The following is a 25375-nucleotide window of genomic DNA, read 5'->3' as shown; positions in this document are numbered from 1 at the left end:
ATGTCCCTCAATTGAAGAGTAGAAAAAAGATAGCACAGCTACACCATGGTCAGATATTAACAACAAAATCATCAGGAATTTGCAGGCAAATGGTGGAACTTGAGAATATCATCCTGAATGAGGTAATCCAGTCTTAAACAGACATTCATGATATGTACTCACTCATAAGTGGATATTAGCCATAAAATATAAGTACCATGTTATACTCCATGGACCCAAAGAAACTAAACAATGAGGAAGGCCCAAGCAAGAATGCTTGAATATCACTTAGAAGGAGGAATAAAATAGTCATAAGAGGCAGATGGAGGGAAGGAACTGGGAGAGAGGAGGGATGGAGGATTCAGGATCAGGTGTGGGGATGGATAGGAGAAGTTGCTAGATGGCCATGAAAATGAATGGAAATCTGCAATGATGGTGTTGAGGAGGTAGGGGTGGTCTCCAGGATGAGACATGACCTGGAACAAGGGAGGTGTCCAAGAATCAATGGGGGTGACCTTAGCAGTGACTTACTACACTGGGGATATAAATCCTGAAAGAGGCCACCTTCTGTCCAGACAGAAACCCCAGTGGAGTGATAGAGACAAAAACCCAACCACAAACCCTTCAAACCAAAATTTATCCTATCTACAAGTACTGCAGCCGTAGCAGAGGGAACAGAGACTGAGGGAATGGCCAACCTATAACCGGCCCAACTTGAGACCATCGCAAGGGCAAGCAATAATCCTTAGCACTATTATTGAAACTCTGTTATGCTTGCAGACAGCAGCATGTTGTCTAAGAGGCTCCACTCAGAAGCTGAGTTAGACAGATACAGACACCCACAGCCAATCAGTGAATGGAGATTGGGGATTCTTATGGAAGAACAGAAGGAAGAATTGTTGGCCCTGAAGGGGATGGGAACAACACAGGAAGATAAAAGAGTCAACTAACCTGAACTCTTGGGCCTCTCAAGAGTCTGAACCACCAACCAAAGAACATACACAGGCTGGACCTAGGCCTCCCTGAACATATGTAGCAGATGTGTTGCTTGACTTTCATGTGGTTCCTGCACAAGTGAAGTGGGGGCTATTGCAATATCTGTTGCCTATATGTGGGATACTCTTCTAGCTGGGCTGCCTTGTCTGGCCTCAGTGGGAGAATAAACAGCTAATTCTCAGACACTTGAAGTTCCAGGTTTGGTGAGGATACTGGGTGGGTGGTGGTAGGGGTTGGGCTACCCACCCAGAGGAGAAGGGCAGGGGGTATGGGGGAAGGACTGTTGGACGGGGTGACTGGAATTGGGTCAGTGAGTGGAATGTAAAATAAAAATAAATAAAAAACATGAAATTGGAGAAAAAAAGTGTCAATGCTGTAGATTCTGGGGACTTGATTTCCTCCCTGGACTGTGATTATCAGTCCTCAACCATCTGTGTTGGTGATATTTTGTGCTTGCTTTGTCACCATTGTCTGATTTAGCTTTCTGCTGACCTTGACTCATTTTCTCCTTACAAATAGAATACACTTGTAAAACATGCTTAGCATAAATCATCAGGCTATGCAGGAACTCCTGATCCAAGTGACTGCTTTTTGTATTTATTTCTTGTCTTATTTATTCCTCAATTCCCAGTCCTCCCACTGGATGCCTTACCATTCAAGACCCTTATTTTTCTGAGTTCTGGCTGTTCAGGGACATACTTCCTCCAAAGGCTAGATCTTAACTTCTCCAAACAGCGCCAACACCGGGAGATAAGTATTCACATTCTTTAGTCTATGGAGGGCATATTCAAACTATCATATCCTCATTCTCTCTAATATCCATTCTAACTTGATTATTCACCCACCCCAAGTCACCTTTACCTGCTCATTTCTTCTTCTTAGCCCTCCTTCCTGAACTATGCACTTCTGACGGTTTCAGGGGGAGAAGAATTCATTGTCTTCAGTTGTGAACCCAAGGAAGCCAGGCTTCAGTGGGCAGTTCCCAACCAATAGTCACACAGATGATCATTGTTAAAGTTACTGGATCTCAAGGCCAAACAGCAGAGATAAACTGTTCTAAAGTGACTCAGATGCATGTGCTGAATACTCTCCATATGTTGGAGCTGAAGAATGATGTGGAAAGAACACAAGGGGCTTAGCAGCCTTATAGTAAGCCTTTGGGTTTGGGTTTGAGGATAACTGTATACCTAAAGAACTCAAGCTGAGGGCTTCACAAGTACCTGTTAATACACATGTACTCCACCATTCTATTAGATACTGTCTTAATCACTGTTCTATTGCTGTAAAAGGATCCATTTAATTCAGACAACTATTTTTTTCATTTTTTATTGGATATTTTATTTACACTTCAGATGCCATCCCATTTCCCCATTCCCCCCTTAGAAAACCCCTTTCCCATGCCCCCTTTTCCTTTTTGCACTTATACATTTTGTTTTACAAAATGTTAATCAAAGGCTTTATAAGTTTGGTAATGCTCAATCAGAGGTGTAACCCAATACCCAACCTAGATATATCAACTATATTGACTGGTGGAGACACGTGAACATCTGCCTCCCTGTCTCCCCCCTCTTTCTCCCTCTCATCACCTAGCTTCTCCTCTCCTTCTTCTCCTTCTCTCCTTACTCCTTCTCTTCCTCTCAGTACTCCTCCCACCTAAGTTCCTCCTACATATCACCCTTCTTGTTAAAATAAAACTTTTCTCTCAAAATACAATTAGAGCATAATTATGCCAATTTGTACCAGTGAGGTACAAGATAGTCCTGATACCCAGTCCATCATTTTGTTGACTAACCAGAACCTCTGTCATCTATCTTAACTAAAAAACTTAGTTCTGAACCTGGCTTTTTCCTTGGCTTTAGAATGAATGTTAGCTGAAGACCATCCACTCAAATCTTTTCTCTCAAGGTAAATAGACAGGATTGGCTATGAGACTATAAGTTTTCAACCCCGTCAGAAATCCAGAATGACTGAGTTAACTATAATTGTGGGAAGCACAAAGCATAGCTTCTAAAACTTAGTCAATTTATAGAAACCTCTGAACACCTAGACACTCTCTCTACTACAAAATGTTGGAATATCTGTTCTTCTGCCTTCTGGCCCAGGATCATCTGACAGACCTTAGTGCTGCAGAATTATTAAGGGCTGATTACTCTGTCTAGGCAGATATAATCAGTCAACTATTCTGCAAGTGTGTCCTTTTCTGGACAGTAATTTGTCTGTAGATGGAAAGAGGCAATTCTTGTCTAGTGGCTGTCTCACCACAACTGGAGCAACTCCAAAGATGCTCAATTTCTTCTTAGAATTCAATACAGGAAGCTGTCAGGAGCAGACAGGTCTCTAATCAAAATGAACATTAATACAGAAATGTTTGTCACATCAATTCTGTGGACTTCTGACGTTTTGAAAACCAGCTATCCATGTAAGGTAATCTGGACTGTTGTCTGTTAACTCCACTCAGCTATTTCTAAATAAAACATAGAAAACACCCTAACAATAATCTCCAAGCCATGAATTTGCTATAGTTCCTTAACTCACAGGCTAACCATCTCAAATCAGTTAAAAAAGTTAAAGAAGGACTGGGTCTAAGCCTTGTATTTGTAAATGTGTTATACTAGGTACAATGCTTATGAGAGTAACAATATTCATCTCACTTTTATATCAACAAGAAGCTCGTACCAATGAAAACCTTAAAATTGTAAATAAAGTAAATTGGTGCCATTTAAGAATTTATATCTTCATCTTGATAATAATTGTACCTAAGAGACAGCTCTTATATAATAGAAAATATTTAACTGTGGTCTTGGTTACAGTTTCAGAGGTTTAGTCATTATTATCATGGTGGGGCACACATGGTGCTGGACCATTAGCTGAGAACTACATCCTGATCTGCAGGTTCAAAGAATGAGTGACTGAGTTCGGCATGGGATTTGGAACCCTCAAAGCCCATGCCTCAGTGACACACTTCCTTCAGCAAGGTCACTCCATAATTATTTTCACCTGGTCAAAGAGTTTCAGTCCTTTGTGACTAAGCATTCAAATATATGAGCCTATGTGCACAATTTTTAGTCAAACTACACAGATATGCACACTGACATTTGGAGGAAGCAGTGAGTCCAGGTCTGTGATACTAACTTGATTGGTTGGCATGGTGTCATATCTGAAAACATGTTCCTCCCCAGATCATTCTCTTACAAAGAGCAAAATTATTAATGTGTTGGCACACATGTTAGCCCCAAGTCTAAGTGATGATCTATCATGGTTAGAAATGTAGATTTAAAAGTCACTGTCTACCCAGGAGGACCTTAGGAAACATTGCTGGGCATGTGATCCAAATAAATACCATCTGATTTCTACAGCCTCATAAACGTCCACAGGACCCTGATAACCACCATTTAAGATCTTCAGTCTCAGGGACTTCTCATGGTATTGTCCAGATACCACTAGAGATTTGTACTTGCTAGCTGAGAGGCAATAAATTCCTACTCAAAATATCCAAACATACATGTGCAGAGTGGATGTAAGGTAGTCACACAAACTGAGATCCCTCACTAATGACCATGCACATAGATTTTTCCCAAAACTAAAGCCAGGTGAGGACAGAAAGACTTCTATTTATGACCATGAGCATGATTGTGAGTAGTATCGGTAGTAATTCTCAGTTGGTTGGGCACTGATGGACACACAGGACTGCAGAGCTAAGCTAACAGAATCTATCCAGCTGTGTGCTTAGTGGTTGTGGTGCACAAAGAGTAGATTATAAATGCGGTACCATGGGACAAGAATGTCCACGTTTCTAGGGAATTGTTGTTGCTGTTGTTTCTCCTCCTCTTCCTCCTCCTTTTCCTCCTCCTCCTCCTTCTCCTCCTCCTCCTCTTCCTCCTCCTCTTCCTTCTTCTTCCTACTCCTCTCCCTCCTCCTCTTCATTCTCTTCCTCCCCCTCTTCTTCCTCCAATTCCTCCTCCTCCTCTTCTTCTTCAAAACCAGGGACAATGTTGCTATTGCTGTGACTCAACATCTGACCCACCACAGAAGGTAGATTGGATGCCATGTGATGATGCAAGTTCATTACATGTAGCTCATCCTGCCAGTAGAGGGCAGCACCTGCTCCTCCTGAGAATGATACCCTGGGGAGGGCAGTGTCTCTGAGTTCACAGGATCATCACAGCTGAGGATGTAGCTCAGATAGAGCACCTGTTGAGCACGCAGGAGTCTCTGGGTTCAAACAGAGAGAATATCCTATCACTTATTCTCAAGGCCAGGGAAATCAGATACCCATAAAAAGTGATACTGTGACATACTGGGATGACTGGTCATAGGCGTACATACAAGAAAGAGGATGGAGGGGTTGCTGGGTCTGATAGACTATGTGACTATTCCATTTCAAATGGATGTAGTGAAAAGTTTGGGATATATTGTGCAGTGTGAATTTTTCTGTTATATCCAAAGTGTAAAAATCATGCATATAGAGAAATAGAATTTATAGGTTATCAAAATGGTTTGATATTGATACACCTTGCCACTGATGTCTTTTGATCAGTAGAATTCGTGGACCCAGGAGCCAAAGTGGAGAATAATAGGTGCCCTCTGACAATCATGTGACACAAAGGAAAGGTGAATTTCTTGTGATCTTGCTCATATGTGATGCTGAGGTAGAGAAACTTCCTAGATGGGAATCTTTCACTAGTGAATGCCATAAGGAGCTATTCTAAAAAACTGGGTTAAGTGGTACAAGCCTGTAATCCCAGCACTCAGGGGGCAGAGGCAGGTTGATTGACAAATGTTAGAGGTCAGTCTGGTATATATTGAGTTCCTGGCCAACCAGAGTTAGTTACTTTAAAGATCCATTTTCAGAAAGAAGAGGAGGAGGAGGAGGAGGAAGAGGAGGAGGAGGAGGAGAAGCAGAAGGATGATAAGGAGGAGCAGGAGGAGGAGGAGGAGGAAGAGGAAGAGGAGGAGGATTATTGTCTAGGAATAGTGGTACACACTTGTAACACCAGTGTTTGGGAAGCTAAAGTATTAGAGTGCACATTTGAGTCCATAGTTTTATATATATATATCCAGACTGAAACCCAAATATCCTAAGTAAGAGCTTGGGGTTTAAGATAGTGTACTGCTCTTTCGGAGAACTCAAGTTCAGATTCTATCAAGTATCTCAGATTTATCACAACTGCCTGTAAATTTAGCTCTGTGACATCTGACAGGTACTTGAACTCAAGTGCACAGTACCCCCTGCCCTCCACACATGCATGTGCGTTCACAAACACACACACACAAATAAAAACAAACTTTCAAAAGTACTAAAAAAGAAGCAGGATTATCTTAGATAAAAACTGAAGCATATACTTAAGAGAATTAGATAAGTCCTACTTGATCATGATGGATGATTGTTGGATGTATTCTTGGATTCGATTTTCGAGAATTTCATTGAAGATTTTTCCATTGATATTCATAAGGGAGAATGGTCTGAAGTTCTCTTTCTTTGTTGGGTCTTTGTGCTGTTTAGGTATGAGCTTGATTGTAGCGTCATAGAACAAATTGGGTAGTGTTCCTTCTGTTTCTATTTTGTGGAATATCTTTCCATAAACCCAGCATTACAAAGGATAATAACAGGAAAGCTACAATACAAGGAGGGAAATTATACCCTAGAAAGAGCAAGAAAGTAACCCTCTTCCAACAAATTCAAAAGAAGATAGCACACAAAGATACTTCCACCTCTAATAACAAAAATAACAGGAAGCAAGAATATTTGTTCCTTAATATCTTTTAACATCAATGGACTCAATTCCCCAATTAAAGGACATAGGCTAGTGTACTGGATACATAAACAAAACCCAGCATTTTGCAGCATACAGGAAACCCACCTCAGTGACAAAGACAGATTCTACCTTTGAGTAAAAGGCTGGAAAACAATTTTTCAAGCAAATGGTCCTAAGAAACAAGCTGGGGTAGCCATTCTAAAATCTCCAGCCTGAGAACACAAAGGGAAGGACTCATGGCTCCACCTGTATAGGTAGTAGAGGGTGGCCTTACCAGGCATCAGTGAAAGTGAATGGCATTGGTGCCTGAAAATTTGTATTCCCTAGTTTGGGGAATTTCAGGAAAGGGAGCCTACACTCATAGTAATTGAAGGGGGGGGTATGGGGTAAGGGGTTAAGCATCAGTGGAAGTGAAGGGACTTGGTGCCTGAAAGTTTGAATTCCACAGTGTTGGGGAATTTGAGAGCAGGAAGGAGGAAATGGGAGAATGGTGGGAGCACACCGTCATAGAAACTCCCAGAATTATATGGATTACACATGACAGAAGCAGGCTGCCAGAAGACTAGATTCTAGAATTCAAACAAAAAATTCTCTTTATACTAACATCTGTTTTGAGAATTGTATATTGCAGAGTACACAGGCTTGTTGTATCCACTCATCAAGCAAGCTGATCAGACCTGCTTGAACTTCTGATGTTCTGGAATTCCAGCTGGATGCAGTTTGGACACAGCATCAGAGGCTTATCAATTTACTCTCCCCCCTCCCCCGCCCCTCTTCTAATATCTCAATGCCTGTAATCAGCGTGAAGAAGTTAATGAAGAGTCAGTGCCCCTATTCCCTAGGCTTGTGGACTGAGGTGGTTAATATTGGGCTGTCTTTCTAGGGAAAGTAGTGGTTCTGTTGGAACAGGGAGGATTATCTAGGATTTATTGCATAGCCATAACCTATTGGTAGAAATATGTATAATATTTATTAAGATGAAGTTATCATTTCTTAAATGGTACAAAATTTACTTTGCTTTCAAATTTAAGCTTTTCATTGGTATGAGCTTCTTATTGATATAAAAGTGAGATGAATATTGTCACTTTCATAGCCATTGTGCCTGTATAACTCATTTAGGAATACAAGGCGTAGACCCAGTCCTTCTTTAACATTTTTAAGTGATTTGAGATGGTTAGTCTGTGAGTTAAGGGCCTATAGCAAATTCATCATTTTGAGTTTATTGTTAGGGTGTTTTCTATATTTTATTTAGAAATAGCTAAGAGGAGTTAACAGACAAGAGTCCAGATTACCTTACATAGATAGTTGATTTTCAAAATGGAAGTCCACAGAATTGATGTTACAAACTCTTCTGTATTAATGTCCATTTTTGATTAGAGACCTGTCTGCTCCTGACAGCTTCCTGCTTTGGATTCTAAGAAGGAATTGGGCATCTTAGAAGTTACTCAAGTTGTGGTGAGACAGCCACTAGGCAAGAATTGCCTCTTTCCATCTACAGACAAATGACTGTCCAGAAAAGGACACACTTGTGGATTAGTCTACTAATTATATCTGCCTAGACAGAGTAATCAGCCCTTAATAATTCTGCATCACAAGGTCTGTCAGATGATCCTGGGCCAGAAGGCTGAAGATAGGATTCTCTAATGTTTTGTAGTATAGGAACTGTCCAGGTATTCAGCGGTCTCTATAAATCGGTTAAGTTTTAGAAGCTATGCTTTGTACTTCCTTCCCATAATTTCAGTTAACCCAGTCATTCTGGATTTCTGCCTGGGTTGAAAACTTATAGTCTCATACCCAATTCTGGCTATTTACTTTGAGAGAAAAGATTTGAGAGGATGGTTTTCAGCTGACATTCATTCTAAAGCCAAGAAAAAAAGCCAGGTTCAGACCTAAGTGTTTTAGTTAGGAGAGATGAGAGAGGTTCTGGTTAGTCAACAAAATGATGTACTGGGAATTAGGTCTATCTTGCACCTTACTAACACAAATTGGTATAGTTATGCTCTAACTGTATTTTGAGAGAAAAGTTTTATTTTAACCGGAAGCGTGATATGTAGGAGGAGCCAAGGTGGGAGGAGTACAGACACGAAGAGGAGGAGTAAGGAGAGGAGGAGGAGAAGGAGAGGAGGAGCTAGGTGATGAGAGAGAGAAAGGGGGGTACATGGAGGCAGATGTTCACATGTCTCCACCATTCACAGATAGTTGATATATCTAGGTTGGGTATTGGGTTACCCTTCTGATTGATATTGAGCATTACCAAACTTATAAAGCTTTGATTAACATTAAAAAATTGTATAAAAGCAAAAAGGAGAAGGGGGCATGGTATAGGGGTTTTCTAGGAAGGGAAAATAGAAAAAGGGGATGGCATCTGAAATGTAAATAAAATATCCAATAAAAAAATAATTAAAAACAAATATAAGTGCTAAAAAGAATTAGGAAATATCTCAAATAAAAACTGAAGCATAAACGTAAGAAAATTAGAAAAAATAAAATAAGTCTATTTAACATAATTATTTGAAGTGTGTGTATACATGGAATTACCACATTTTCTGTATCCATTCCTCTGTTGAAGAACATCTGGGTTCTTTACAGGTTTTTGCTATTATAAACAAGGCTGTAATGAACATAGTGGAGCATCTATCCTTGTTATATGTTGGAGCATCTTCTGGGTATATGCCCAGGAGTGTTCAAACTATTTCCAATTTTCTGAGGAAATACCAGACTGATTTCCACAGTTTTTATACCAGCTTACAATCCCACCAGGAATAGAGGACTATTCTTTCTCCATCCTTGCCAGCATCTTCTGTCACCTGAGTTTTGATCCTAGGCATTCTAACTGGTGTGAGGTGGAATCTGAGTGTTGTTTCGATTTGTATTTCCCCGATGACTAAGGATGTTGAACATTTCTTTAAGTGCTTCTCAGCCATTTTGAAATTCCTCAGTTCAAAACTTTTTGTTTAGCTCTGTACCTCATTTTTATTAGGGTTATTTGGCTCTCTGGAGTCTCACTTCTTTAGTTCTTTGTATATTGGATATTAGCCTTCTATCAGATGTAGGATTGCTAAAGATCTTTTCCCAGTCTGTTGGTTACTGTTTTGTCCTATTGATAGGGTCCTTTGCCTAACAGAAGCTTTTCAGTTTTATGAGGTCCCATTTGTCGATTCTTGATCTTAGAGCACAAGCCATTGGGATTTTGTTCAGAAAATTTCCTCCTGTACTCATGTGTTTGAGGCTCTTCCCCACTGTCCCTTCTATTAGTTTCACTGTGTCTGGTTTTATGTGGAGGTCCTTGATCCATTTCGATTTGAGCTTTGTACAAGGAGGTAAGAATGGATCAATTTGCATTCTTTTACATGCTGACTACCAAGTGAACAAGCACCATTTGTTGAAAAGGCTGTCTTTATTCTAATGGGTTGTTTTAGCTCCTTTGTTAAAGATAAAATGACCATAGGTGTGTAGGATCATTTCTAGCCCTTCACTTCTATTTCATTGATCTATCTGCTTGTCTCTGTACCCGTACCATGCAGTGTTTTCTATCACTATTGGTCTGTAATACAGCTTGAGGTCATGGATGGTTATTCCCCCAGAAGTTCTTTTATTGTTAAGAATAGTTTTTGTTTTCCTGGGTCTTTTGTTATTCCAAATGAATTTGCAAATTCTCTTTCAAACTTGATGAAGAATTGATTTGGAATTTTGATGGGGATTGCATTGAATATGTAGATGCTTTTGTCAAGATAGCCATGTTTATTATATTAATCCTGCCAATCCAAGAGCATGGGAGATCTTCTGAGATCTTTGATTTCTTTCTTCAGAGACTGGAAGTTCTGTCATACAGATATTTAGATTCACACCAAGGTATTTTATAATATTTGTGATTATTGTGAAGGGTGTTATTCCCTAATTTCTTTCTCAGCCTGTTTATCCTTTGAGTAGAGGAAGGCTACTGACTTGAGTTGATTTTATATCCAGACACTTTGCTGAAGATGTTTACCAGGTTCAGGAGTTCTCTGGTGGAAATATTGAGGTCACTTAAGTATACAATCATATTACTGCAAATAGTGATATTTTGACTTCTTCCTTTCCAATTTGTATCCCATTGTCCTCCTTTTGTTGTCTAATTGCTCTATCTAGGATTTCAAGTACTATATAGAATTGATAGGGAGAGAGTGGGCAGCCTTGTCTAGTCCTTGATTTTAGTGGGATTGCTTCAAGTTTCATCCATTTAGTTTGATGTTCGCTTGCTATATAATGCTTTTACTATGTTTGGGTATGGGCCTTGAATTTCTGATCTTTCTAAAACTTTTACCCTGAAAGGATGTAATTTTGTCAAATTCTTTCTCAGCATCTAATTAGATGATCATGTGGTTATTTTTTCTTTTGAGTTTGTTTATATAGTGGATTATGTAATTGGATTTCAGTATATTAAATCATACCTGCATCCCTGAGATGAAATCTATTTGTTCCTGATGGATGATTGTTTTGATGTGTTCTTGGAATCAGTTTGCAAGAATTTTATTGAGTATTTTTGCACTGATATTCATAAAGGAGATTAGTCTGAAGTATTCACAAATTGCTTTACATGAGGAACCTCAGAGATTACATGCATTCTAACTGGCACAGAGAATGAGAAACATTGATATTAAAGAGATTATCATTCCTGATCCTACCATAAGGAATTCTGCCCCAGAAAACACTAACAGCAAGGAGACAAGAACAGCTCTGATGGTTGTTTCCAGAGAGAGGAAAGATGATGATGTTGCTATGGAAAGAGTTAGTTCCCTTCAGGGGGCTCTTCTTTAGAGAAAACCCCCACTTGCAACCATGAGACCTGCTGTGTTTTCTCCCTCAGCTTTCTGTGTTCTCCTCTGTGCTCATCCCCAGGATGAAGGCCCATATGAACTAAGGTCAGGAGATCAGCGTGTCTCTGCTACTGGTGTTTTTGCCTTATATCCCCAGCCTGAATATTTATGAAGTATCTCCAGGGTGGTTAGATTAGTGGCCATGGTGAGGACCTTATGGTGGAGTGAAGACAGATGGGTGGAAAGACTGAGGAACACCACATGGTGCAGCTGTACAGGGGAAGGATCCTCCCTCTGCCATCCTCAGCTGAAAGTGGCCAGTAACTGAAGAGAGGCACAGGTTCTGTGAGTTGCTGCATGTTGGCCCTCACTGCATTGAGGACACATTAAGCAGAAGTGAATGGTATTGGGGGAGGTGACCTTTTTATGAGAAGTAAGTTCAGAGTTTGTTGTCTGTCCAAGTCAAAGTGACAGGGAGGTGAAAGACAGCTGCTCTCATTTCCCCTTTTTGTGGGGATGTTGACCTTTCAACAAAGTGACTCTCAATGTGATGCCTATTTACTTGGATCTACTGTGAAGAGAAACCATGATGTTCACTTACACAGCCATGCTCTGTGTGGGTGAGATATGAAGAGGTTTAGGATATATTATTGTCTTGGAGAGGCTAAGCCTTATAGTCTAGCATGGATTTAACTTCAGCAAAGTCCAGAGAACTCAGGAGGCTTTAGAGATGGGATGTCTGTTCAGTGAGGGATAAACTCACAAGAAACTCTCTTTCAGAACTGACTCTGGGACTCAGGTCTCCAGTGCTGGAAAATGAGTGTTTCTTTCTGTCCCAGGTCTTTACACCTCATTTGGAAGCAGAGGATGGCTAAAAGCTGAGCAATGAGACAGAGAATAGCAGAAGTAAATCAACCCTGGAGAAACCAAGAGGATCTTGAGACTGAACAGTAGGATCTTTGTAGGGAGGATCTAGGACAGAGCCTCTAATTGCCTTGCAAGGATTCACTCCAAAGTCAAATTCAGAGCTCAGCCAGGCTTTAAGGTCTACAGAGGTATGAAAGTGACTATCTCATGTGAGGAGAAATCAAGGGCACAAAATTATGAATATAAAAAGATTAGCCAAGAAATGCTGGTGTAATTATTCAGGTCTTCTTTAGGCAACCATATTGTTGATATATTATGGGTACATCTACCCTGTAATAGCTAAAATACACAATCCCTAAACAAGCATCCTGGTCACCCAGCTCTTAACAATCTCTCTGACAAATTTTCAATGAGATTCTCCTGGTTTTCAATACAGAAATTGTGTTATATATGTATTAATTAGAGCTGGGCACTCATGATCACTTCTCTGCATTTTGACCAGTTGTGGATCCATTTATTGGCTTCTGTCTGATGCAAAAATATGATTCTTTATTAAGACATGAAAGCTATCATGTATATGAATTTATGTGTGTCTATATAACACCTGTGAGTGAACACATTTTGTGGTATTTGTCTTTTTGAGTCTGATTTACATGGTTTAATGTAGTGATCTCTATTTGCACTTATGTCTGGCAAGCAGAATGAATTTCTTGCAAATCACATTTTTCCTGCTTCACATTTTATGTCTGTATTTTGTATATAGAATATAAACATGCATGTACACTGGTGATTATATATATATATCATAGGGTTAAATATATTTATTATTACAAATCCATTCACATTAACATGTCTTGTTAATATGTCTTTACAAGTTTATGATTTTACCACTCTCTGCATACATATATCACTTCATAGTAGAACCTATCAATGTGTATGTATATGTTCACTGATATATTTGTGCATTGATATATGCAATGAAGCAACATGGGAATTAGCTGTTGTTGGTAAAACAGAGACAGCTCTACCCTAACAGGGAAAGAATCTTCAAGAAATTATGTGATTAAACTAATATTCAAGCAATAAAAGAAATAATATGAATCCCATGTGAAAGGCCCAGGTTTCTTAAGTACTTCATACATCCTACCTTTTTCCTTTTGCTTTTTTCAGGAGCATCTGAGACTATCAACTCATCAGAAGCCAAGGCAGGTGAGTAATTGGAGTACTCCATTAAGGGTGGGATGCAGAGGATCAAGTCTTCCTTATCCAGTAGATTCAGGTGCTGTGCTTGGACATCCACTCACCTAGGAGTGACTTTCTCTGCCCTGACCTGTTTGTGCACTGTCTCCAGCATCAAAACCCCAGGATCATACAGTGGAAAACATCATCCTGATGGCTGTGCTTGGCTTGATCCTCCTTGTTTTGGGGATTCTGCAGTTAAAGGCCTGGCACAATCAGAGACAGATCTGATACTCATCTGGGAGACAAAGAGAAGAGAGCACTGTATCCCTCCCTGGTGGCAGATTCTGGGAAATATATCCGGGGATTCAAAGTGTTTCTTTAAGAGAATCTGAGGCTTATGTTTTCAGCACTGTTCAGGGAGTATGTATGTTTAGGTTCAGGGAGAGGACATGGAGTACAGAGCATTTCCACACTAGATTAAGACTATTTCTTTTCCACTTACTGTGGACTTTTGTTGACTGATACCTCCTCTCTTCCTACTACATGACAGTAGAAAAAATCCTGTCCTAAAGATGCTTAACTTCATGTGTCTCTGACTTTCTCTTACTTTAATGTAACATTTTCATTCGTTATAAATCACCAAGTTCCTCACTGTACCTTGAGAGCCTGTCCTTTTTACCAAGAACAAGGTATTTGGCTCAATAACAATAACTACAAGCATAAATCAGATTTCAGAAAGAAAAATAACTGGACAACAATCAGGTCTTGCAACTCTCTTGGGGATTCTGGGACCCTTCACTCACTACCACATGCTAATTGTGTGGCCTCTCAAAAGAAAATGCACTGCTTGGCAGGAATCTGACATTCATCAAGGACAAGGAAATGGGCTTCAGGCAGGAATCTGACATTAGGCTAGAACAAAGAAGTAATTTCAGGCAGGAATCTAAATCTTAGGCTAGAACAAAGAAGTAAACTTCAGACATGAAAATGACTTTGGGCTAGGACAGGGAAGTTGGCTCAGATATTTTGGTCTTCCTGATAAGCCCTTAGAAATAGTGATCACTGAACTTTGTTTATTGCCTTGCTTGTTCTCTCACTGTAGGACCCAGATATGAGATATTCAGGTCTTGGTTTGAACTTAAAATTTAGGTCTCAGTTTGAACTTAGAATTCACTGTCCCAGGATATATTCTAGGAGGAGGACATTCCTTAGTCAGAGGACACTTGCTGGATTAACATTCAGAGGAGGAAGGGAGAGGCTGATTAACATTCCTCAGATTACATTGAAGGGAACTCACCTGAGGATGGGGAAGGCCCAGAGCACAGAGACACATTCCAGGATGGGAAAGTCAACATTTGTGGTCCTTTGTGGTTGCTCTTGTAAATTCTGTATAAAACTGCTTCCAACTTTGACTCAGGGTTCCTCTTGTCTGCTTATAGGGAAACCCCAGTATACTGGCTAACATCTTATCATCAATAAACCTCCTGTTATTGCAGTGAATCCCATTTGTGAGCGAATCCCATTTGTTTCTGGGGAAGCATATCCCCTGGTTTTGGACCTTAGAGTCCAACATGACTATTTGTGTTTATAGTCTTGCTTGTTTCTTGACTATTTGCATCTATTGTATTGCTAGTTCCACAACCTAGAACTTTCCTTAATACTTGCATGTAACTAAAATGGTATAAAAGCAAAGAGGAGGAGGGGAGATGGGATAGGGTTGTTTCTGAGGAGGGGGAATAAAAAAGGGGATAACATCTGAAATGTAAATAAATAAAATATCCAATAAAAATGTAAAGACTTGCCAGCCACTAACACGCTGCTGTTTGAAAAAGTTCTGTGGTGGGGGATTGTTAACATGCTTTGTTTGTTATATCATTTGTGTGATTGATGTGTGTAATATAATCATTCCATGGCCAGCTTCATACCATCCGTGTAAAACCATGTGTGACACGTTTGGAAATAATACATAAAGTTGATGTACTTTCAGTTAAACGTCAACTGCTGCCATATGCAAAAGCAATTGACTTATTAATAAATCAGTCTTGAGTCATTGTGATGTAGTCACTTCTTTGGGGACTGGAGAGGTGGCTCAGTGGTTTTAAGCACTGGCTGCTCCTTAAGCAGCCTCTGGTTCAACTTCTAGCATCCACATATTGGCTCACAACTCTAGTTTCGGATAATTTGACATCTTCTGGTCTTCATGAGTATGAATATCCATGTAGGCAAAACACACACACACACACACACACACACACACACACACACACACACAGGAAAAGTCACTGCTTAATTCAACAAAGTAAATTTACAAAATCATTTAGAATTTCTACATGGAAAATAATACAATAAGCCAGGAATGACAACTGTAGATCTTCAATATGAATAGGTGTACCTTCAGTTACTGGTCTTACTTCATTAGCTGGGACTTCAAGTACAAGGTTGAAATTGTATGAAGAGAGTGGACATTGTTGTCTTCTTTCCAACTTAATGTGAAATTTCTCATTTCTTACCACTAAATATGATATTAATGTTAGTATCTTTAGTAGGATCTTATTCAGGGAGAGAGTTCTCTATCCTTAGTTCATGGTGAGTGTTTATAATGAACAGATTTTGAGAATTGGCTAATGCTGTTTCTTTATCTCCCTTCATGACATTATTGTGTTTATTTCCACTTTTACTTGGTTGTTGTGATTGGTGATAATAACTGGTTTGGGGGGTTGTTGGACCATCATTGTATAATAGGGTAAATCTTATTTGTTCATTATGTATTAAACTTGTTACACAGCATTATACTAAATTTGCATGACCAACAAGAGAAAATGTTCTATTAATGGTATATTAGTGAATATTTTTTAGGATAATAGCATCATAAAGAAATCACATGGATACACTTGTATGGGTGATGTGCTCTAATGGGATCAACATCGTATGTGAGATCTTCCATTTACTGAAGTTTTGTTATGTGATGTTTGAGTGATATTTGTTGAAGACTTAGTACTTATGCTTATAGGAGATATCCATGTATGCTTTGTTTTCTTATAATGCACTTGTTTGGAGCTGGTATTAAATTATGATGCTGGCCTCACATGGGCTAGGTCACTTTTAGACATGAGTGAGCAATTACCCTGGTGGGCTTCTTTCTAGCATCTGACCACATCATTCCAAAAATGAAACAGGAATGTGTACATCTTCCACATGTTTTCCTCCACTGAAGAATGTTCCTTATTCTGTCATGATTTCATGAGAACCTGGAAGCCTCAGATATTAATTCTATGGAAGAAGGAGGCATCTCATGTTTCACATCTATGAGTTCGAATAGACTGCATATCATCAAGCTTAAAACAAGCATGGTCAATGCAAAAGGATTCCACACAGGAACCACTCAGCTGAGAGACTGTGGTCTTTTTTACCCACTCTGTGATCAGAACTGTTCTCCAAGAAATGCAACACTATAGGGAAAAGCAAAAGCTCATTGCTTTTGTCTCAGGGAGAAAATCAGAATCATCTTAACTTTATCAAAGTTTGACACTTCTCAGTAACTTAAAGATTGCTTCTTGAAGCTGTGAGAGGAGGGGTAGGGAGCTCTCAGAGTGAACCAATAGACAAAGGGCTAGACGGATGGAGCAGAGGTAACTTGGCTCTGGGAAAGTCCCCTTACAACCAAGTCAGTCAGCTTCATAGAGGAACTAGACAACAGGAAGCAGAAGTTGCTGTGGCAGAAGTTCCAGCCTCTGCCTTCCTGCATGGTTCTCATGGTGATTTGGGGGTAGGGCACCACAAATTTTCATGAAGTCTCATTATATCAAAGGACTGTTTGTCTCATGTTTCATACATTGGTTTCTGGGTCTCAGAAACTGCTAAAGTATTGATATAGAGCAAGGAAATATAGTTTTACAAAGCAAAACAATTTTATGTATTAATATATGGATGGACTTTGAAACATACTCAATGAAAGGGTGGAAAACACAGTGTCACTTATTAGGTAAGTACAGCTCTATAATACACCCAGGATAGACAGTTCCACAGAGGCATAAAGCAGGAACTGAGAGAGTGTGATAGAAGTGAATACAAAATTTGCACATGGTTCTCTTGAGGGTAGTGACAGTGTACAGTCTAGAGATAGACAATTTCTCTGATTGTACAAACTCCACCTGAGCAAAAACTTATTTATTATGCAGAGATCAACTTAATGATCTGAATATGTTTACATCAATTTTTCTTTTCATCCTTTCTTATATCTTTGCACCTAGGAAACAGTGATATTTGTGAATTGATTTGTTTTCTGCTACTTTGATGAAAATGTTTTTGAGATCCAAGTATTTCCTGGTGGGCTGTCCAGTATTACTTAAGTACAGAATCATATTTTATGTAAACCGGCCTAATTTGATGTTTTCCTTTTTAACTTGTGCTTTATTTCTTCCTCTTGTTTACTGTTCTAGGTAAAATACCAAAAACTAGGATGAAGAAGAATGAAAGAAAAGGGCAGGAGAGATGGCTTTATGGATAAGAGCAGTGACTGCACTTCCAGAGGTCCTGAGTTCAATTCCCAGCAACTACACAGTGGATCACAACCATCTCTAATGGAATTTGATGCTCTTTTCTGGTGTGTCTGAAGATGGGTACAGTGTATTTAAATATATTAAATAAATACATCTTTTAAAAAATGAACTATAAAAGACATTCAAGTAGGCAAGGTGAAGATGTGAGAACAGCTGCTCATATGAATGTCTACAACCCATTGAGGTATATTTTGAAAAAAAAGTAATAGAGTAGATGGCATTTGTCATCATAGTTATAGAGGGTATGCTTTCAGTTCTTCCCAATCTAATACAGTATTGCTCAAGGGTACAAATAGGATAGAACAATTTATCCTTACTTATAAATGCTATGATATTATGCATACAGGGGCCCAAAAACTTTTACCAGAAATCTTCTAGAAATGATGAACAGTTTCATAAATGTGGTACTATATAACATTGACTTACAAAACTCAGTAGCCTTTTTATATATCAATAACAAATATGCTTTCAATGAAATTACAGAAACAACCCCATTCAAAATAGTCTCATAAAATAAAAAAACATGTATGGGAATAAACCTAATGGAGGAGTTGAAAGACCTCTCTGATGAAAACTTCAAAATTTTGAAGGAGGACATTGAGAAAGACCCTTGTAGATGGAAAGACCTCTTTTGTGTATATGGATGAAGGACTTAATATTGTAAAAAGTATCCATACTGCCAAAAATAATTTGCAAATTCAGTGCAATCCCAATCAAAGTACCAAAACCTTTCTTCACATACTTAGGGAAAAACATCTCATTTGTATAGAAACACAAAGGAAGACCTAGGATAGCCAAATAAGTCCTGACCAAAGTGAATGGTGCAGGGGATCTCACAATACTTGATTCCATGTTGTACTACTGAGCCATATCAAATAATACAGCAAGGTACTGGCACAAGAGGGATATACACAAATGGAATGAAATAGATTCTAGGTTTGACAAAGACATAACAATTGACAAAGATGTAAACATTCTTCATGGAGATGTAAAAATGGGCATGGAGGAAAGACAGATCAACAAATGATAATAAAGGTAAACACAGATTTAAGTTATGTAGAAAAATGAAACTAAATTCTGACATCTTGTGCTGCAAAAGGTTGACCTTCAAAATGAAGTCAGGGATTAATAAGATTGTAATAATACTGTACATATGCCTTAAGTCTGCAAATTATGATAACAACAGCAGCAACAACAGTAAAAATAACCAAAGAACATTCAACTCCTCCAAAGAACAAATTTTGTTAAAAAGAGTCTATGGACTTATCACTAGAAAATGTATTGAAAACACATCTTCAGCTAACTGGCGGTGGTGCATCGGCTAAGGCGGCCACCTGCAGAGGGCGCGGACCCCCCCCCCCCCTCTCTGCCTGTTTGAATCCCACTCCGTCCTGTTTGTCTCTGTCTGAGTCTCATGGGAAAAAAAGCACAGCTTCCCTGGACAGTTTCAAATCTTGAATTGATTAGTATTGCTCTGTGGGTTTTATATACGATAGAATGGGGGTTAATACAGTAGTCCATGTCTTAGCAGTTGGGATACAGTTAGTTGTAATTCATTTTGCCTTCCTTTCTAATGTGATATTGTTACTTTATGAGGGAATTTCAAAGGATTTCTTAGTTGCATTTGGACTTTACAGTTATGGCTTTTCTAGCTTGGTCTGTATATCAGGCCCAATGAGCGACTGAGTTTCTCATTTGAGTCAGAGATGTTATCATTTTCCTTTGGGGACAGATGTCATTCACTGACTATTTAAATCTTAAGATGATGCCAAACATGCACACTGTAGTTCTTCCCTGAGCCCTGAAGGGGATACGAACTCCACAGGAAGACTAACAGAGTCAACTAAACTTCAGAGACTGAACCACCAAGGAAAGGACATACACTGGCTGGACCTAGGGCCCTGTACAAATATACTGCAGCTCAGTCTCCATGTGAGTCCCCATGGAACTGGAATGAGGGCTGTTTCTAAAGCTATTGCCTATCTGTGGAGTTGTGGAATCTGTTCCCCTGGCTGCGTTGCCTTATGTGGCCTAAATGGGAGATGATATGCCTAGCCCTGCAGAGCCTTGATGTGCCAGGATAGAGAGTATCTAGTGGGGGGCATCTACCTTTTCAGAAGAAAGGGAGAGGGAGTATGGGGAAGGGACTATGTGAGGGAGGTACTGAGATGGGGGCAGCAACTGGGATGTAAATGAAAAATAGATTAATGGAAAAATAGTTCTTTCTAGAAAGAGTGTGGGAAACGACATGATCAGAAGTTCACAAGAAGAGAGGTGGTGATGGGTAATGAAATGGGCAAGGTAACGGTAGAATAAAGTAATATTATATGCTTCTGCCTTATAATGCAATAACAGTTTTAAAAACAGAAAAGACAACTAGTTTTTAAAAACAGCAAAAAAATTAACTCTCATCTGAATTTATTTCATGGGGAATTAAATCTGTTTTCACAAGATAGCTAGAGTAACTCAGAGTCCCTCACTGTGGAGGATAGTGTTCCCCAGACCTTTGGCATCATCTTTTTATTCCAATGTCATTAGTTGTAAAAGTCCCCTTGCCTTCTTGGCACTTGGCATAGTTAATTCTTAAGTACCAGGGTTGTTCTTTGATCATCTCATTATTAAATTTTAGAATTCTCACTTTCCTAGACTAATATGATCTCTAGACTCAAGAATCCCAGTGCCCTGTCTCTTTTGTGATGTAAGCTGGGCTAATCCTCATCTCACTACAGAAAATCTCCTCTAACTCGGATCAAATGTATGAAACATCTTATGAATTGGGTTAGTAACTTTTCTCTTGCTGGAACAAAACTCCATGATCAAACCAGCATATAAAAGAGACTTTTAGTTCTGGAGGGATGGCTAACCTGTTAAAGGCTATGCTCACAACTCAAAATATAAAAAGACGTTTTCAATTGCACTTGTGGTTTCAGAAGTTGCAAGGCAAAAGCATGGTGACAGAAACAGCTGAAAGGTCACATCTTACCCTTAAAGCAGGAGGAAGAGAGAGGGCACTGAGAATGACCTGAGTCTTTGAAATTTCAAAGCCCTCATGAAATGCCTCCTGTAACAATACTATACCTCCTTATTTTTCCAAACAGATCATCCTACTGGAGACCAAGTATTTAATCATGTGATCCTATGGGTGTTGTTATTATTTAAACCAGCAAATTGGTTATTTTATATCCAGCCACTTTGCTGAAGTTGTTTATCAGGTTTAGGATTTCTCTGGTGGAAGTTTTAGGGTCACTTAAGTATACTATCATGTCATCTGCAAATAGTGAAATTTTGACTTCTTCCTTTCCTATTTCTATCTCATTGACTTCCTTTTGTTGGCTAGTTGCTCTGGCTAGGACTTCCAGTACTATATTGAGTACGTAGGGTGAGAATGGGCAGCCTTGTCTAGTCCCTGATATTAGTGGGATTGCTTCAAGTTTCTCCATTTAGTTTGATGTTGGCTACTGGCTTGCTGTATATTGCTTTTACTAAGTTTATCTATGGGCCTTGAATTCCTGATCTTTCCAAGACTTTTATCATGAAGGGATGTTGAATTTTCTGAAATGCTTTCTCAGCATCTAGTGAGATGATCATATGTTTTTTTTTTCCTTTGAGTTTGTTTATATAGTGGAATACATTGATGGATTTCTGAATATTGAACCTTCCCTGCATTCCTGGGATAAAGCCTACTTGATCATGATGGATGATTGTTTTGATATGTTTTTGGATTGGGTTTGCAAGAATTTTCTTGAGTATTTTTGCATCAATATTTATAAGAGAGAGATTGGTCTGAAGTTCTCTTTCTTTCTTGGGTCTTTGTGAGTTTTAAGTATGAGTGCAGTTTTAGCTTCATAGAACAAATTGGGTAGTGTTCCTTCTGTTTCTATTCTGTGCAATAGTTTGAAGAGAATTGGTATTAGGTCTTCCTTGAAGGTCTGATAAAATTCTGCATTAAAACCATCTGTGTACCCAGGTTTTTAAACTTATCCATGTTACAAGACTTTTGGGTTCCCATAGTCACCTTAAAAGTAAAGACATTAACATCATCTTACATCAAGAGAGGGAGCAAAGAAATTATGCCTTCCTTGAGGTTGTATAGCGCTAAGTGTTACTCTTCTGTCTTAAATGGAATATAGTGACATTCCTGCAGTGAGCATGAATGCCTGGAACATTGAGGAAGAAACTGCAATGTCAGATAAAGAGCTGTGGTCATCAGAGAAAGATTGAGGAAGGGGAAATGGTGACACTTAGATACAGAGTGTTGAGAAGGAAGTGATGTCTTGTCTAGCATTTAGGAAGTTAGAGGAACAAAATAATAAGCAACTAAACCATAGTCCAGGCCAGCAGGAGGGGGATCAACTCTTATTGGGTCAGCTATTTCTTTTTGCTAGCATTCAGTGCTACAGCAAACAGCATCCTTACCAGAGAATGCACAGGGGTTGCTGGAGGTTAGACTTACATCTTTGAAAATTATCAGCGAATCTCACCAATTTTTTCTTATTCTTTTTCATTTTTTGAAGTTATTTTTATTTAATTCAGATAAAATCATTTGTCATAAATTTGAAGGATATCTCTAAGCATTTCTTAAGGTTCATATTGAAATGTGTGCTGTATATTTTCATTACAAAATAAAAATTGTGATATTTTTAATAAATGCTTTGAATTTGTCCATATTGTAAGCCAAGATACTAGATATTAAATAAGATACCCTCTACATAGGAATTACTAAAATTCATAGCATTAATATTTCATTTCTGATCTTGAGTGAACAAAGAATATAGACTTCTATTCTTTTCCAAAACTGTGTAAAACTAATAGTTTATATATAGACACATAACTGTAATGCAATCTTCAAATATATAAAGACATGTAAATGGCATCAGAGAATCTCAGGTTCAGAAGAAACCATAGAAAACATTGACACAACAATGTCAAAGAAAGTGCAAAATGCATGAAGCTTCTAACCCAAGACATGCAGAAAATCCAGGACACAATGAGAAGACCAAACCTAAGGATAGTAGGTATAAAAGAGAATAAAGATTCCCCACCTTAAAGGGCCAGTGAATATCTTCAGCAAAATTATAGAAGAAAAATTCCCTAATCTAAAAGAAGAGATACCCATAAACACACAAGAAACTTACAGAACTCCAAATAGATTGGAATAGGAAAGAAATTCTCCTTCTCACATAATAGCCAAAACACCAAATACACAAAACAGATTTCTTTATAATGACACAGGGTCAAATACTAAATTATAGAAACAGAAAGTGAACTGATACATACGGAAGGGGAGAACACAGCCTGAGATCAACACATCTGTAGTCAATCAGTCAACTTTGCAAGGGGGATAAAAATTTGAATTATCTGCATGGATTACTAGTTGCTATCCTTCATGGAATGGATACAGTATGGCTTCTAAACTGAAACTGATATTAACATATGAGACAGATGCCAATGGATGAAAGTAGGAAGTAGTCAATTTTAGTGTTATTGTGGACAGCAGACAGTGAGATGAGTTATCACAATACCCACCTACAAAAATAGCACAGGGCATATACTGACTTAGCACTAACTAAGAAGGGGCTCTCACCCTATCTCACCCAACACGGTAGAGGTATTCTCCTTGAAGTGATCCTTCATGACACTATCCACTATGCAGGGACTACACGGTGTTAGCCTTTCTTTCTTGAGCGCATTTACAAACTTTAATTTTCAGTTCTGTTTTTCAGCCCATAATTTTGTCAACCTTTACAATTCAGACTTAATGTATGAATCATCTGTATATGAGCAGACAGTGTCCATTTCATTGTAACATTTACATGATTAAAACCCTATTGTACCCCATCTATGTTCTAAAACGTCAGAAAGTTAATGTGTCCTGTGCAATTCTTACTCACAAGGATTCTGAACCCATAACCATGGTGAAAAGTAAGACTGATAGTAGACAATCAGGATGATGGTGAGGCTCATAGTTAAGATACTAACAATGTTCAAGCTAGAATGGGTGTTAACTCAAAATTATCGTTCAAAAACTCGGAAAAATTCTGAACAATAAAATAGAAATACCAGAGAGGTAAGGATGTTGCTAAGATTATTCCTACAGAAATGACATATGTTGCTAGGAAAAGGACAATGCATCTGTAGCAGATTTTTAACAGAATGGAGTCAAATCAAGACTCATGTACATACCATATTTCCTTTTACATATCTCTTCAAGTTTCCTCTGTCTTCAACCATGGCAACTGAAAAATCAGCTTCTCAGAATGTCTCTTCTGTTATGGATGCTCCCTGCAGCTTCAACCTGCATCTTTCCATGCTGTGAGACACTGGGCTCCAGGAACAACATGACTTTTGCCCTTTGATGTCTAAGTAACTGTGATTACACACACATGACTTAAACAAGGTTGGTCCCCTATGTATTTCACATGGTGTAGAGACTTTTGGGCTATTGCTCTCCCTGTTGAATAGTAGCCATATAACATATTGAGGGTAAAGCTTTTTTTGCAGTGATATAAACACTGAACATTGGCAATGTTTCTTTTTATAGTGGAGCATATTGTTGTTGCAACACTTAACAGGCAGTGGCTGATTGATGTATCTCTCAGTGTATCTCTCTGAGTTCAAGGTATTTTGGTCTACACAGTGAGAGTCAGGCCAACCTGAGCCATGTAGTAAGACTCTGTCTCAAAAAATCAGAAAACCTGAAAAGTTGATCACACACTTCTAATGAACCCTAATATAACCTATTGGTTCACCAGCTGGATTTGTGTAGAGTCTTGACAGAAATAAAGCTTTTTGTCACTGGTGTCTCATCTTGTGAGTACACATTGTTTATATATCTTCAGGAAAAGTTTATATAATATCCCCAAAGCATCCCAAGGGTTTGGTCTGGTTGAAGGAATGAATAATAACTAAGAAGATGTTCTGAGAGAAAAAGAGCATCCGCTCTGAGCTTTTATAGGTGAAGGTGCAGACTCAGGAAACACCCAGGTTCATCTTGTGTTCGGTCCTAGATCCTTTGACTGGGATCATCCAGGCAGATATAGATGGGCACAATGGAGATGATGTGCATGAAGAGATCATAACCAGATTTCAGCTGTAGTGCCAGCACAGATGCAGCTGAGGGAATAGGATGAGTTTTAGAACTGGGTGAGATGCAAGTGGTTATGTCTCAAAAACCAAAACTAAAGAACCACAGAGTCAAAAACCACATATTCTGGAGCCCAACCCACTACAAATCTGGGAA

General features: G+C 38.9%; 1 protein-coding gene across 3 annotated transcripts in view; it reads left to right on the top strand.

The window, feature by feature from the left end:
• Window positions 1-22811, top strand: part of LOC143440862 (leukocyte immunoglobulin-like receptor subfamily A member 6) — a 35116-nt gene extending 12305 nt beyond the window's left edge. For 2 of the 3 annotated variants that reach the window (XM_076927740.1, XM_076927738.1), the window contains one exon: window positions 760-1287. In XM_076927740.1, the coding sequence (XP_076783855.1) occupies window positions 760-929 (170 nt within the window). In that variant the 3' untranslated portion in view covers window positions 930-1287. Of the gene's footprint in view, window positions 1-759; window positions 1288-13564; window positions 13604-18015 lie in introns of those variants that run through there. The other variant, XM_076927739.1, reaches the window with a different exon arrangement.
• The last annotated feature ends 2564 nt before the right edge of the window (window positions 22812-25375 follow it).

This window comes from Arvicanthis niloticus, chromosome 30 (assembly GCF_011762505.2).
Source record: "Arvicanthis niloticus isolate mArvNil1 chromosome 30, mArvNil1.pat.X, whole genome shotgun sequence".
NCBI lineage: Eukaryota > Metazoa > Chordata > Mammalia > Rodentia > Muridae > Arvicanthis > Arvicanthis niloticus.
The sequence above is the reverse complement of the archived record's forward strand: the minus strand, read 5'-3'. Positions and strand labels throughout refer to the sequence as shown.